The 14,756-nt window shown below is 42.5% G+C and overlaps 1 protein-coding gene across 1 annotated transcript; it reads right to left on the reverse strand.

Moving 5' to 3' along the window:
- Nucleotides 1-2,668: 2,668 nt before the first annotated feature.
- Nucleotides 2,669-5,456, reverse strand: LOC138883512 (uncharacterized). Its single transcript, XM_070164204.1, has 5 exons — nt 5,258-5,456; nt 4,657-4,810; nt 4,087-4,558; nt 3,382-3,740; nt 2,669-3,230 (listed from the first exon to the last, which is right to left on the reverse strand). Exons 1-5 carry the CDS (start codon nt 5,454-5,456, stop codon nt 2,669-2,671), a joined length of 1,746 nt encoding a protein of 581 aa, XP_070020305.1.
- Between the last annotated feature and the right edge of the window lie 9,300 nt (nt 5,457-14,756).

Below are 14,756 nucleotides of genomic sequence, written 5' to 3' on the forward strand. Positions count from 1 at the left end.
AATTCACCTCCTTGTCTGGGAAGTAAGTATTTAAGGGCTTATATTCGTCATCAACAGGGTTTTCAGCTAGGTGATCTGCTAGAGCCTGGGCTTTCATTACCGTGCGGGTGACATAGACTATGTCAAATTCAGTGAGCAGGATCTGCCATTTTGCTAACCTCCCTGTGGGCATCGGCTTCTGGAATATGTACTTTAAATGATCCAACCTGGTGATGAGGTAAGTGGTGTAGGCCAACAGGTAATGCCTAAGCTTTTGAGCGACCCAAGTTAAGGCGCAGCAAGTCCTTTCCAACAAGGTATAATTAGCTTCATAGCTTGTGAACGTTTTACTCAAATAGTAGATTGCCTGCTCTTTCTTCCCAGTCACATCATGTTGCCCGAGGATACAACCGAAAAAATTCTCCAAGACTATTAAATACAAAAACAAAGGTCTTACAGGTTCGGGTAGGTCTAAGACCGGTGGATTCGACAAATATTCATTGATTTTGTCAAAGGCCTCTTGACACTCATCTGTCCATTTAATTGCTGCATCTTTATTGAACATCTTGAAGATGGGCTCACATGTGGAAGTCAACTGAGCAATGAATCGGCTGATGTAATTCAACCTTCCCAACATGCTCATAACCTCTTTCTTGGTTTTCGGAGGAGGCAAATCCCGAATAGACTTTATTTTCGTTGGATCTAACTCGATGCCCCTCCGATTGACTATAAATCCCAAGAGTTTGTCAGATGGAACCCCAAATGCACATTTAGCCGGATTCAGCTTCAAATCATACTTACGCAGCCACTTAAAAAATTTTCTCAGGTCTTGAACATGGTCGTCCTGTGTTCTGGATTTGATGATCACATCGTCCACATACCCCTCGATTTCTTGGTGCATGATGTCATGGAAAATGGCAGTCATGGCTCTCATGTAAGTCGCCCCAGCATTCTTCAGACCAAAAGGCATGACCCTGTAGTAATAAGTGCCCCAAGTTGTTGTAAATGCTATATTTTTTGCATCTTCCTCATCCATTAAGACCTGATGATACCCAGCATAACAATTCACGAAAGACTGTATCTCATGTTTGGCATAGTTGTCAACGAGGATGTGGATGTTTGGCAAAGGGAAGTTGTCTTTGGGACTTGCTTTGTTCAGATCTCGATAGTCAAACCACAGCCGAGTTTTCCCATATTTCTTTGGTACGGGAACTATATAGCCAGCCGTCTGGTGTATCGGACCACTCGGATCACCCCCGCTTTCAACTGTTTGGAGACTTCTTCTTTGATCTTGTCACTAATATCAGTTTTGCAATTTCTTTGCTTTTGCTGGATAGGGGGATAATCAGAGTAAGTCGGCAACTTGTGGACCACCAATTCGACACTCAATCCTGGCATGTCATCGTAGGACCAAGCAAACACATATTTGAATTCAAACAAAAGTTGGATCAAGGCATCCCTAGTTCTTTCATTTGTGTGAATGCTTATCATGGTCTCTTGGACCTCTTCTGAATTACCCAAATTTACCGGCTCGGTTTCATTTAGATTTGGCTTAGGCTTATTCTCAAATTGTTCTAATCCTTGATTTATTTCCCTGAAAGCCTCTTCTTCATCATATTCCAGTTCTTGGTTCATTATTTCATAATTAGACAACGTGTTTGGATCTGGGCATGAAGTCCGTAAGCATGTCATGTTATTTAAAGCCACATTATTAGAACTGAAAAAAGAAATAAGAAAAAGTAACAAAAATCAGAAAGAATAAAAAGAGATGAACGATGAAATATTGATTTCATTTCATTGAATTTTGAAGATAACAGGGTTTACATTGGAATTTAAAGACAGGAAACTAAATGAAACATCCGAGTTACACCCTGAAATAACTTGTGATGTAGAAAAGGTGGCAAGATTGGACTACCGGGATTCCCGCCTGACTGGGAACGGAGTAGCCTTCCAATTTTGCAACTTGGCATCGAACCCCATGTACAACACCTCAGCGATGCTCGAGCCTTCTCCCAGTTGAACTATGTGGGTTTCATACAATATCTGCCTCATAGCCCCATAGATTTCTTCAATTTCTTCGGCCGTGAAGGCCTCATCTTCTTCTTCTTCATTGTACTTGGGCCCGACGAAGGTTTCGAACAGATGCGGGATCGGCTGAGGCAAGACCCAACCGTTGTTCTTTCGCTCATTTGCCCATGTTTCATCAGCTGGCGTGGCTTGGAAACCCATACCAAAGAACTTCTCGCTAGCAACCAGAGTGATAGGTTTTCCGATTCCTTGCAATGACATCCCGAGCCCCTTCCCGGGTTTATAACCATGCCTGATCATTTCCTTGGCAACCATAGTTGACGCATTTGAGAGAAAGGGTTGGGGACAAGGGATTCTTTCTTCACATTGGTCTGCCACCACAACCTCAAAAGCTTGATAGACTATATGTTCACTTCCTTCTCTAGCTTCGAGACGTGGGACTGACGGGTCACGGTAAATCGACTGCTCTTCCTCTCCATGGACTACAAGCTCCTGATCTTCATATTGAAATTTCACCATCTGGTGGAGAGTGGAAGGTACAGCCCTGCTGCGTGAATCCAAGGTCTTCCCAAAAGGAAATTGTAGGAAGTATTCATGTCTAGGACTTAAAAGGTCACCTCGAAATCCATAGGGCCAATAGTCAAAATCAAATTGATTTCTCCTATGGTATCTCTCTTGATGCCATCAAAGGCATGCACACAGATGTTGTTAGGCCTGATTCTCTCAGTCCCAATCTCCATTCTTTGCAAAGTTGAGAGAGGGCAATATCAAATCCGGACCTACCATCTATCATGACTCTCTTCACATAGTACCCCTCACATTTAACTGTCAGATAGAGGGCTTTGTTGTGGGCGGCCCTTTCCGGGGGCAAATCATTTTTGCTGAAGGAGATCTGATTGATTGCAAAGAATCTTTCTGCTATCCTTTCCAATTGCTCAACAGTGGTTTCAATTGGGACATCAGCTTCATTGAGGGGTTTTATCAACACCTTCTGATGCTCGGTTGAATTCATTAATAGAGACAACAAAGAAACCTGAGCAGGAGACTTTCGAAGTTGGTCAATTATCTCATAGTCCGCAGTTTTCATTTTCCTGAAGAATTCTTCTGCTTCTTCAGCACTAACTGGCTTCTTGAGTGGGAAACTCTTCTTCGTGGCTTTATTCACTTCCTCCAGATTGAGGTATTTCTCCACCGGGTTAGTTTCATTTGCTTCTCCCAATTTCCTTTATAGGTTACTGCCGCCTTTTTATAATTCCATGGGACGACAGTAGGATCTGTCATGGGCCTCTGCGGTGCGCGGCCAATAACCACGGGCTCATTCAGCCTTGGTGAAACTACTGGCCCTGTACCACATAGGTCCCTTTAGGCACATACATTTTAAATCTTTTGTTTAGCTCAAACCTTCTTGGAGGGCTCAATGACATTTGTTCTTTCATGTGACCTCGGGGAACATAAAGAATGACATCTTTTGAGGGCGCTGCCCCAGTTTTGGTTTCCACTTTCTTTTCTGTATTTTGAGGGGTAGGTTTACTCTTCTTCTCCCCCTTGTCTTGTTTTGCAACAGCCTTTGGCTTCCTTTCAACATCAGCAATTGCAATTATGGCTTTCAAAGCAGGATCGAACTCCTTATCTTCGCAAATCATCCCAATAACTAGTCCGTTGTTGTGAGCCGGTAATGGATTGTTGGTCACATTAGGAATGTCTTCGTCCTTTAGCACTGATCCGCTTTTATTCTATGAGATTTTCAACATCCCTTTTCAGGGTCCAACAGTCGTCTGTATCATGCCCTTCCGCTCCCGAATGGTAAGCACATCGAGTACCGGCTCGGTAGGAGGGCGACTCTAGGTTCTGCCTGGTTTGGGTTACGGGCTGCAACAGACCCATCTGGACAAGTTTAGGAAAAAGGCTAGAATATGACTCACCAATGGGCATGAAGTTTGCCATCCTAGGTGGTTCTCGGGCAGGGGAATTGTAGGGGAAGTTATTTTGTGGAGGTTGGGGATTATACTGAGCTTGGCGAGGAGGTCAATTTCTGGGAAATAGAGCTCGGTTTTGGTTGAACTATTATTGTGGCCTAACGTAGGGCTGGGCATTCATCACTGTATATGGCTGAGGAACCATAGCATAGGCCACATCCTGATAGGGATAGTAATATTGTGGGGTTCTTGCAGGGAAGTAAGGTCTGGGTGGACGGGGTTTCCTTACACTTGAAGTTGCCATTGCCACTTCTTCCTTCTTCTTTCGGTTTGCTACACCTCCAGACCCGCCTTGAATTGCTTGGGAGGTAGCCCTTATAGCAGATTGACTCAATATACGCCCTGGTTTTAGACCATTCTCGACTATTTCACCAATTTTGATGGCCTCGGCAAATGGTTTCCCCATCGCGGACATCATATTCTGAAAATAATCATCCTCTTGGGCTTGAAGAAAAACATTAACCATCTCTATTTCATCTATTGGAGGCTTGACTCTGGCCGTTTGTTCGTGCCATTTGACAGCATACTCTCGGAAGCTTTCTGAGGACTTCTTCTTGAGATTCGACAACGAATTCCTGTTAGGGCTATGTCGATCTTATACTAAAACTGCCTAACACAATCTCGAGCCAGGTCATCCCAAATATGCCAACGAGATATATCCTGATCCATGTACCATTCAGAAGCAATGCCAACCAGGCTCTCTCCAAAATAAGCCATGAGAAGCTCCGCTTTTCCACCTACTCCCCGCAATTGGTTGTAGTACCTCTTGAGGTGGGCTATGGGATCCCCATGCCCGCCATACTTTTCAAACTTCGGGGTTTTGAAACCTAAGGGTAAATTCATGTGTGGGAACATACACAGATCAGCGTAGTATACACTCTTTTGTCCGCTCAAACCCTGTATATTTTTTAGGCTCTGCTCCATGCTCCTCATTTTTCGGGTAATCTCCTCTTGTTCGGGATTCTTTGTGGTTTTCTCCTATCCCGCGGTAAACTCGTACCGGGGTAGCTGAGGGTAAGCATTGGTAGTGAACTGGGTAGGTTCCGGTGGAAAGTATGGTACTTGGAAGGTGAAAGATGATGGATCAAAACTAGGCCTGGGCAAAGTGGGTTGTGCCGTAGCCGAACAAGGTGGCATAGTGAATATGTTGGAGGCCGCACCTAAAATCAACACCTGGGGGTGAACCTCAGAAGGTGTTCCAACAAAGTGGGCTGAGATGGTAGGATATCCAAGTGGGGTGTTCGGATAACTTATTGGGATGTTGGAAGTCCCACTTGCCCTGGGAAGTAACTCAGGAAATCCAGGTATCGTTGTCGGTGGCTCTCTGCCATTGGACCAGGCATCCCATATTTCCATCATGCGGAGACGCAGAATTCTGTTTTCCTCAGCAGTTGCTGACTCGGAAGTTGGGATGGCCGAGATCGGGCTATCTTCCAGGATAGGAACTGTTGGCAGATGACTTTCCGACGACATTTCTACACTTCCTTTTGATTTTGTGAAGGACGGATGTGAAGCCAGATTACCACAAAACAAACCACTTTAATATGAAACCTAAACTCAAAAAGACAACAAACCGGTTAGTTTGAAGCAAATAACACACAGGTAATCGCATATTGGGGTGTGATGCACCTATATAGTTAAATGTGTTTCTACATGTTTCGCAACGGTTGCGTGTTTCATCCCGGCTTTTGGTTATCTCTCCACTTTTCCTTTCTTTCCACTTTGTCTCTTTAATGCTCCTCCTCTTATTCCTGTCTTCTTCTCTTTTCTTTCCTCTCTTTTTCTTGCTTTTCTCGCTTTTCTTTTGGTTTTTCTTTGCTCTCTTTCTCTTCTTTTTTTGGTTTTTCTTTCATTTGAGTTATTTATAAAATCGTGACCGGATCCGATGAGGATTGCCTACGTATCACGACGCCACGTGAATCAGATCATCACGTAGTTTGAGGAATAAATGCGAAAAAGAAACAATTTTTGGGGTTTTCCAAATTTTCATTAATAAAACTTCTATTTTACTGAATTACAAAAGACTCGAAACATACTTTTTCTAGGAATTTAAAATTTTAAACAGACTCGAAACATACTTTAAAAATGAAAATACAGACTAGAAAAAGAAAATACAATCAAGAGTACATCAGTGCCTCCAACCCTGTCCTAGGAACACCAATTGGTAGGGGTGTCAATGGTTCGGTTCGGCTAGTTTTTTTATAAAATTTGTACCATACAATTTTTTTGGTTATTCTATTATGCATAACCAAAATTAAACCTTACGAAACCATCCCAATCATGTCGATTTCACTTCGGTATCGGTACGGTTCGGTTAATTTTGGTATTTTTTTAAATGTCATGTAAAATTCACCAGTAAAAATAGAATGCAATAACATGCATTCTTTTATAGGACTTAGCAAAAAACTCTAGACATTTTTACTGTTTAAAAGGTGATGAATTAAAAAACATGAAAGATGGCTAAAGTATAGATACATCAATTATTCGACAACAAAGTAAAAGAAACCAAGTAAAAGCAAAGAAAATATAAATCACACGAGTGGAAAGATATTAATCAAGTTGGGACTCAAGAATAAAGTCTATATTAAATATTCAAAAAGATAAATCTAAATTATATGAAAGGAAACATATTCAATACATTATAGTTTGCTATTCATAATCGCTGGAATACTTTGTGTCTTCTTAATAAAGATACTTGAAATAACTTAGTTTAAGTATAAGTAGGATAATAGGTTTTAGGAATTAGTATTTTGAGTTTAATTACTTGTTGGCTTGTAACAATTTTCATAATTCCAAGGCCCAATGAAAATTTTAATGCTTTATTAGTTTTAAGCTTACTCTATAAATATATATTTCACATGTAAAATTTATTCGGTACGGTTCGGTATTTTTTTGGTTTGTTTTTATAAAATAAAAAACTTACACTAATTATCGGTATGGTCATTAATTTATATAAAAATCTACGGTTTCTTTAAAAGAAACCTAAGAATCGGTTCAGTGCGGTACGGTTCGGTCGGTTTAGTCGATTTTCAAATATCCATTGACACCCCTACCAACTGGTTTTGTTGTGGGCCTACGCGCCATGTCATCTTGGAGACGATAGAGATCCTCCATTATCTAGCAGACAAAGATCATTACCGTGGCGAAGAACATGGATCTGGTCATGTCCTCACACTCACTGCATTTCATCATGATGTAGTCGGCGATTTTTCTGACCCTTTCCCTTATGATGACCTTTTCTTGCAACAAACGCCTAATTTGCTGGGATCTAGCCTCCAAGACCTGGGTGACGGTATGATTCTGTTCTTGCAAATGCTGTAGGTCTCCCTATAGCTATTTCATCAAAGCATAGAAATGTTCTCTCTCGGCTTTGAAGCTCTTGGATTGTTTAGCCATTTTGCCTTTGAGGCTGTTAAGCTCCTTTTTCCCAACCTACAACCCCTCTTTCATATCTTTCTTTCATCTGTCGAACGAAAGTTGCTCGTCCTTCTGCATTTTTGGCCAACTTTGTTCGCACTTTTGCTAGCTCAGACTCAGTTTTCTGCAAATCATCTTCACGGTCACGTACCTTTTGTGTAAGGTTGTAGATGAGCCTTTCATCTTTTCTGCTTCTGCCCGGGTTCTCGGCTGCTATTCTCAGTTGTCGAATCTGGGCTTTGAGGGCTTCATTTTCTTGGACCAGCCTTTTTCTTTCACCCTCCACCTCTCGTGCTTGTAGATCATTATTAAAGGTAATATTTCTCAACTCTTCTCGCAAAGCGTGGATGCTGGCTTGATATTTCTTTTCCTTTTCTCCCCAGGCCAACCTTTCCTGAATTTTGTCATCAAAAGCTTGAACATGGGGCCTTTTGGCACACCTCTCGGGCTTGGGCTCGGGCTTGGGATCATTGTTCACATAAAACCTTCTTTCAAACCAAGCAGCATAATTGGGATCAACTTCACCCCTAGTCGGGTCTGGTATCTGGGTGTCACTTTTTAGATACCGACAACCATTCTAATCTTGTTGAACTAAAGTCTCGGGTAGCATTGCTTCTAGGTGTAATTCAATGACTTGGGTACTTAGATCTGCATCTTTGGGTATCACCTGATATCATCCCAGTTGTCTCAGAACTCTTTATGGTGCATATGGTTGGATACTCCTCAATCTCATCATCATCAAGTAGCCTTTTGAAGCTGTCATGTATATGACTTCTGTTACCAGAAGCCATCCTATGGTCCATTCAATTTGATTTGCTGCTCTCAGATTTCTTAAATAGGAGACCCAAGCTTCAACTCCTTCTAGCGGTTTTTAGTCTTCCACCCTTTCCTCATAATTTTTGATGAAATTGTTCCTGTCCGAAGCATATCTCATGAACTTAGGATGATGGAGAAGGTGTTCTATCATCCACATTTGAAGAAGAATATTGCAACCCTTGAAGAATTGAGCCCCAGATTTGCACAAGGTTAATGCCCGGTAAATGTCTGCCAGCACTAATGGGACAAGTATGTGATCTTTTTTGGTGATGAGGATCTGTGCGATTCTGGCCATACGAGTGTCTATTGTGCCCTCCGCATTTGGAAAGATCATGATTCTTAAAAATGCCATGATGAAAGCAAATCGACGATGAATTTGCCATGTTCTCTTGTCTTGTTTGTTATTCAACCCCTTTTCATGTGTTTCAAACCCGACTGAGTGCCCGAACCTGAAGTACAAGAAATAGAAAGAACAACACCCTTTGCTCACGTGGGCCTTATTCATTTGTTTACTAATATTCAGAAGATCGAAGAACTTGTGCACAGAGGGAGCACTTGGGAATATGAGTTGTTGCTTTCTTAACTCTTAGCCAAAAACAATATACCCGGCCATTTCTTCCAGAGTGGGGTTGAGTTCAAAATCCGAGAAATGGAACACATTATGGATGAGATCCCAAAAGGTTACCAAGGCTTTGATTAAATCGTCCCAGGGTTTGATGCGCATGATGTCTATAATGGAACCCAACTGTTCTTTCACCCAATCCCGCCCATCTTCATCTAAATCATCCCACCACCTGCGAAGCTGCAACTGAGCCCATTCTATGACAGATTGTGACGGGTCTTGAACAGCACTCATTTGTGACGGGTTCTAGATAGTATTCATTTGTACCTGCAGAGGGTTAAGGTTAGGGTTGACACTTGTGGACTCTTTTTTGTAAAACAAGTTTTCTAAAGAAAATCAACGAACAACGACCCTTTTTATTGCTACTTTAGCAGAAATGGTCGTTTTTGCAAACGTTCCCCCCTTCACAATTCCAAACAAATTTTGAGGCCGGGGGTAAGTATTTAATTGGAAAAGACACCTTTTAGACAGACTTGCCCGTTCCTCCCGAAAATAGCCTTCAGACAATTGAAAGGTAGTCTAAGGCTATTCCGGTAAGAAACGACTTAAAATACAACCGAAGCTGGGTCGGCTAATTATTTTGACCAAAGCTGTATACCACACTTTATTTTATTATTTGCAAAAATGAGGCCGAACCTTATGTGAGTTGCTACGTATCCCACATCCGGTGAGAATCAGACATGCGTAGTTCGGTCAGTTTTGACATAAAAACATGATATTTCACTCTTTTGAAACACATTTTCCTTTTTCTCTCTTTTTTGCAAAAATTTGACAGAGTTTCGGGATATTTTCAAATACCGGAATTTTTAGAAACCGGGTAAATTTTCTCTCCTACCTCACTCTTGATTTTTCTCTTTATTTCCTTTTCCTAGCCAGTCAACATGCAAGCCAAAACAAATAAATATTCACATAGCACGTAGGATGCATCAGGATGGTCTTTATCTTGGGTACACCTGTCCTAGACGGACCCAACCTCTGTGTTGAGTCCCCAAGGTCAAATGCACGTGATGCAAATAATCGTTCCTACTAGGGATTCGGCATGAGGTTGCGTTATTCTAGGTTTAAAACCTGGGATTTGTGTTCTAGACTTGGGTTACCCGAGTGGACAACTGGGGTCGAAGAGGGGGCAACGTACCGGGAGCACTAAAGTCTACCCGGCCTTGTTGCTGGCCCAGCCTCGATCTATTTGGTATAATTTCTACAGAAAAAGCGGGCCACGCGAACGTGTGCACCATTTTCAGAAGACTTAGAGGGGTGGCGTAAGAAGACATTTAAATACAGTTCAAGTAATATCAAAGCGGTAAATGACAATTAGCACATTAAGTCCACAAAATACAGTAATATCAACAATAAAGCCAAATAAAAATCGCATTAACAAACTCGAATTCTTGAACCCTGAACCAGAAGTTCTAGGTTCTAATCGCCAGCGGAGTCGCCAGAGCTGTCACACCTTCTTTTTTACACCCCGAGGGTATATAAGGGAGTTTTTCTAATTTAAGTGACATTATTCGAAATGGGATTATTTATTTAATTCATACAGTCGCCACTTGGAATATTTTAATTGGTGTCCCAAGTCACTGATTTATTTTAAATCCCAAATCGAGGAAATTTCAACTTTCCTTTTAAAGTCTGCGAACCATAAATTCTAGATAAGGAATTTTGTTAACCCGGGAGAAGGTGTTAGGCATTCCCGAGTTCCGTGGTTCTAGCACGGTCGCTTAACAATTTATACTTGGCTTAATTGTTTAACTACTCATTTTTAAGACCTATGTGCAATTATCTTTTTACCGCCTTTAAATCACTTGAATTATGCATAATTAAAGAATTGAATTACGCGTACGTATATGTCACGACCCGAATTCCCCACCGTCGAGAGTCGTGATGGCGCCTACTGTCGGAGCTAGGCAAGCCAACCTTAACATACCTTTTCAACTAATTTTCAACAAGATAATAATAAAAACAATAAATTCAAGCGAAGCCTTAATTTAATATTAAATGAACGAAAATGCGGAAAAATTAACATCATCCTCTACCCAAGATTTAGTGTCACAATACTCACGGACTACTATAAGATACTACAAATAAGAGTTTGAAAGAAAATACACAAGGAGTCTGCTTCGATACAATGGAAACAAACAGAAATAAAATAGATGAGACTCAGGGCCCACACACGCCAGCGAACTACCTAGGAGTCTCTGGACTGAAGGCACGCTCCCAATCTACTGCTACTGCGGTCCGTAAGCTACTCCCGAATTTGTGCACAAAAAGGGCACAGAAGTGTAGCATCAGCACAACCGACCCCATGTGCTGGTAAGTGCCTGGCCTAACCCCGGCGAGGTAGTGACAAGGCTAGACCGGACCTACCTGAAATAACCTGTACAGATATATGTGCAACAACGGAAAGATATACAGAATTTAAACAGATAATAGGGAGGGGACATGTTGTGGGGTGTAACAATTTAGATATATAAGACCAACGAACAGAGAGATGGAAACTGAATAATTAGCATCTATGAAAGAGAGCAAGTGAATCAACAACTGCACGGCACCAACCTTTGTGCTTTTACTCCCAATTCTCACCAAAACTGTCAAATATAGTGCACGGGCATCACCCTTCGTGCTTTTCCTCACATAACTCTCACATCAAGGCACGGAATGACCCTTCGTGCTCAAATAATTAGAGACATGGCACGGAAAGACCCTTCGTACATAATTATCAAAACATGGCACGAAAGACCCTTCGTGCATAATCGCTATTCCTCACCCAATCATCAGTCACAACCAATCGGGGAAAGGGAATATGCAACAAGATTAAACATCCCGGCAAGGGAGAACAAATCAACAATAGGTCCCGGCAAGGAAAAAATACCACACTTCCTTCTTTAACTCATCTGCTTCTCAACTATCACTTCATAAGTATATTAGCAAGTAATTAGCTCAACTGTTTCACATCTTTCGAATTTAAAAGCAACTACGACTCACAGTCATGCTAAACTCCGGTGTATAGATAACCGTGACCATTCCTATACACCGTACTCCACAGTTAACACGTAGCAAATAATATCCAAATCCTAATCCCTCAAGCCAAAGTTAGAACAAACACTTACCTCGAATGCTCCAAACTCAACTCACGCTTCTAGTATAGCTTTACCTCTTGATTCCACCACCAATCCGCTCGAATCTAGTCATAAGTTACTTAATCACATTAATAATTACTAAATGAATCATCCCCAATGCATGAAAATAGATTTTTCAAGGTTTTTCCCAAAAAGGTCAAAAATACCCCCGGACCCACGTGGTCGAAACTCGAGGTTCGGACCAAAACCCGGTTACCCATTCCCCCATGAATCCAAATATATGATTTGTTTTTAAATCGGACCCCAAATTGAGGTCCAACTTCTCAATTTGTAGAAAACCTAGGTTCTACCCAAAACACCCAATTTTCCCCATGAAAATCTTTGATTTGAAGTTGAAATTATATTAAAAGATGTTAAGGGATAAAGAAATTAAGTTAGAAATCACTTACCAATCGTTTTGGAGAAGAAAAGTTGTTTGGAAAATCGCCTCTTAGGTTTTGGGTTTTTGAAAAGTGAAAAATGACTGAGATTTCCGAACTTGTATACCTTTCTGAGGACCTGGCGCGGACCGCACAAAAATGTGTTGCGGCCGCGCCGAGTGGGAGAAAAATTGGGGCTTTTCTGAACCCTTCCAGCGCGGACCGCACTGTTTTGGTGCGCGGCCGTGCTGGTTGACCTGAAACCCTAACCCTCAGACTCAGCCACGCGGACCGCACAGAAAGGCATCGCGGCCGCGCGGAAATGACCGTGGCCGCGCTGGTGTCTGCAACACCTGAACCTGCATTTTCTTAAGTCCAAGACCTCCCGGGCCCCATTCAAAACTCACCCGAGCCCTCGGGGCTCCAAACCAAACATGCACACAACCTTAAAAACATCTTATGGACTTACTCGTGCGATCAAATCGCCAAAATAACATCATATACATAGGATCAAGCCTCAAACACATGATTTTCTTTTCTTCAACTTTCATAACTCAAATTCTCCATATTTTAGTCCGAAACACGTCATATGACGTCCGTTTTTAGCCAAACTTTATAGATAGTGCTTAACACATATTTAAGACTTGTACCGGGCATCGGAACCAAAATACGAGCCCGATACCTATATTTTCTAACTCCTTTTCATTTCAAATTTTCATATCAAATTTTAGAAAAACAATTTCTTTCAAAAAAATTCATTTCTCGGGCTTGGGACCTCAGAATTTGATTCCGTTCACACGCCCAAGTCCCATATTTTTTTACGGACCCTCCGGGACCGTCGAATCACAGGTTCGGGTCCGTTTACCCAAAATGTTGACCGATGTCAACATTATGCATATTAATACCAAAATTCATCAAATGTTTCACATAATTCACATATTCTAACATAAAAACTTTCTGGCTACGCGCCCGAACTACGCACGCCAATCGAAGCAACTAAAAGCGAGGTTTTCAAGGCCTCGAAAGTGCGGAACAAGGAAGAACTACGGAGATGACCCTTCGGGTCGTCACATTTTCCACCTCTAAAACAACTGTTCGTCCTCGAACGGACAAAAGAAAGAAGTACCTGAGTCGGGAAATAAATGAGGATAACGGCTCCGCATATCGGACTCGGACTCCCAGGTCGATGCCTCAGGAGGCTGACCTCTCCACTGAACACGCACCGAAGGAAAACTCTTCGACCTCAACTGTCGAAACCTGCCGGTCTAGAATAGCCACCGGCTCCTCCTCATATGACAGATCCTTGTCCAATTGGACAGTGCTGAAATCTAACACGTGCGATGGATCTCCGCGATACTTCCGGAGCATAGACACATGAAACACGGGATGCACAACTGACAAGCTAGGTGGCAAGGCAAGTCTATAAGCCACCTCTCCCACACGATCAAGAATCTCAAATGGACCGATGAACCTAGGGCTGAGCTTGCCCTTCTTCCCAAATCTCATCACACCCTTCATAGGCGATACACGGAGCAATACCCGCTCACCAACCATGAAGGAAACATCTCTGAACTTGCGGTCTGCATAACTCTTCTGTCTGGACTGAGCTGTACGAAGTCTATCCTGAATAATCCTGACCTTGTCCAAGGCCTCCTGAACCAGATTCGTACCCAATAATCGAGCCTCTCCCGGCTCAAACCATCCAACTGGAGACCGACATCGCCTACCATACAACGCCTCGTACGGAGCCATCTAAATGCTGGACTGGTAGCTGTTATTGTAGGCAATCTTTGCTAAAGGCAAAAACTGGTCCCACGAGCCTCCAAAATCAATGACACAGGCTCAGAGCATGTCCTCAAGAACCTGAATAGTCCTCTCGGACTGACCGTCCGTCTGGGGATGGAATGGTGTACTCAACTCAACCTGGGTGCCCAACTCTCGCTCAACCGCTCTCCAGAAATGCGAGGTAAACTGCGTACCCCGATCCGAAATGATAGATAGCGGCACCCTATGAAGGCGAACAATCTGGGCTAACCTTTCGGACGAATAGGTGGCTGCAACAGGAACAAAATGCGCTGACTTGGTCAGCCTATCAACAATGACCCAAACTGCATCAAACTTTTTCCGAGTCATCGGAAGTCCAGTAACGAAATCCATCGTAATCCTCTCCCACTTCCACTCGGGAAGTGCAATCCTCTGAGATAGACCACCAGGTCTTTGATGCTCGTACTTAACCTGCTGACAATTCAAACATCGAGCCACGTGCGCAACGATGTCTTTCTTCATCTTACGCCACCAATAGTGCTGCCTCAGATCCTGATACATCTTCGCGGTGCCCGGGTGAATAGAATACCGATAACTGTGGCGCTAAGATCAACTCTCGAATCCCATCAACATTGGGCACACAAACTCGCCCCTGCAA

This window comes from Nicotiana sylvestris, chromosome 12, assembly GCF_000393655.2.
Source record: "Nicotiana sylvestris chromosome 12, ASM39365v2, whole genome shotgun sequence".
Lineage (NCBI taxonomy): Eukaryota > Viridiplantae > Streptophyta > Magnoliopsida > Solanales > Solanaceae > Nicotiana > Nicotiana sylvestris.

Bases quoted from the DNA above. Each gene is read 5' to 3' on its own strand.
- LOC138883512 (XM_070164204.1), bottom strand. From the start codon at position 5,456: ATGTCGTCGGAAAGTCATCTGCCAACAGTTCCTATCCTGGAAGATAGC. The intron at 4,811-5,257 runs GTGGGACTTCCA...ATTTACCCTTAG, and splicing joins TGAGTTACTTCCCAGGGCAA to GTTTCAAAACCCCGAAGTTT. The intron at 3,231-3,381 runs GTATGTGCCTAA...TAACCTATAAAG, and splicing joins CTAAACAAAAGATTTAAAAT to GAAATTGGGAGAAGCAAATG.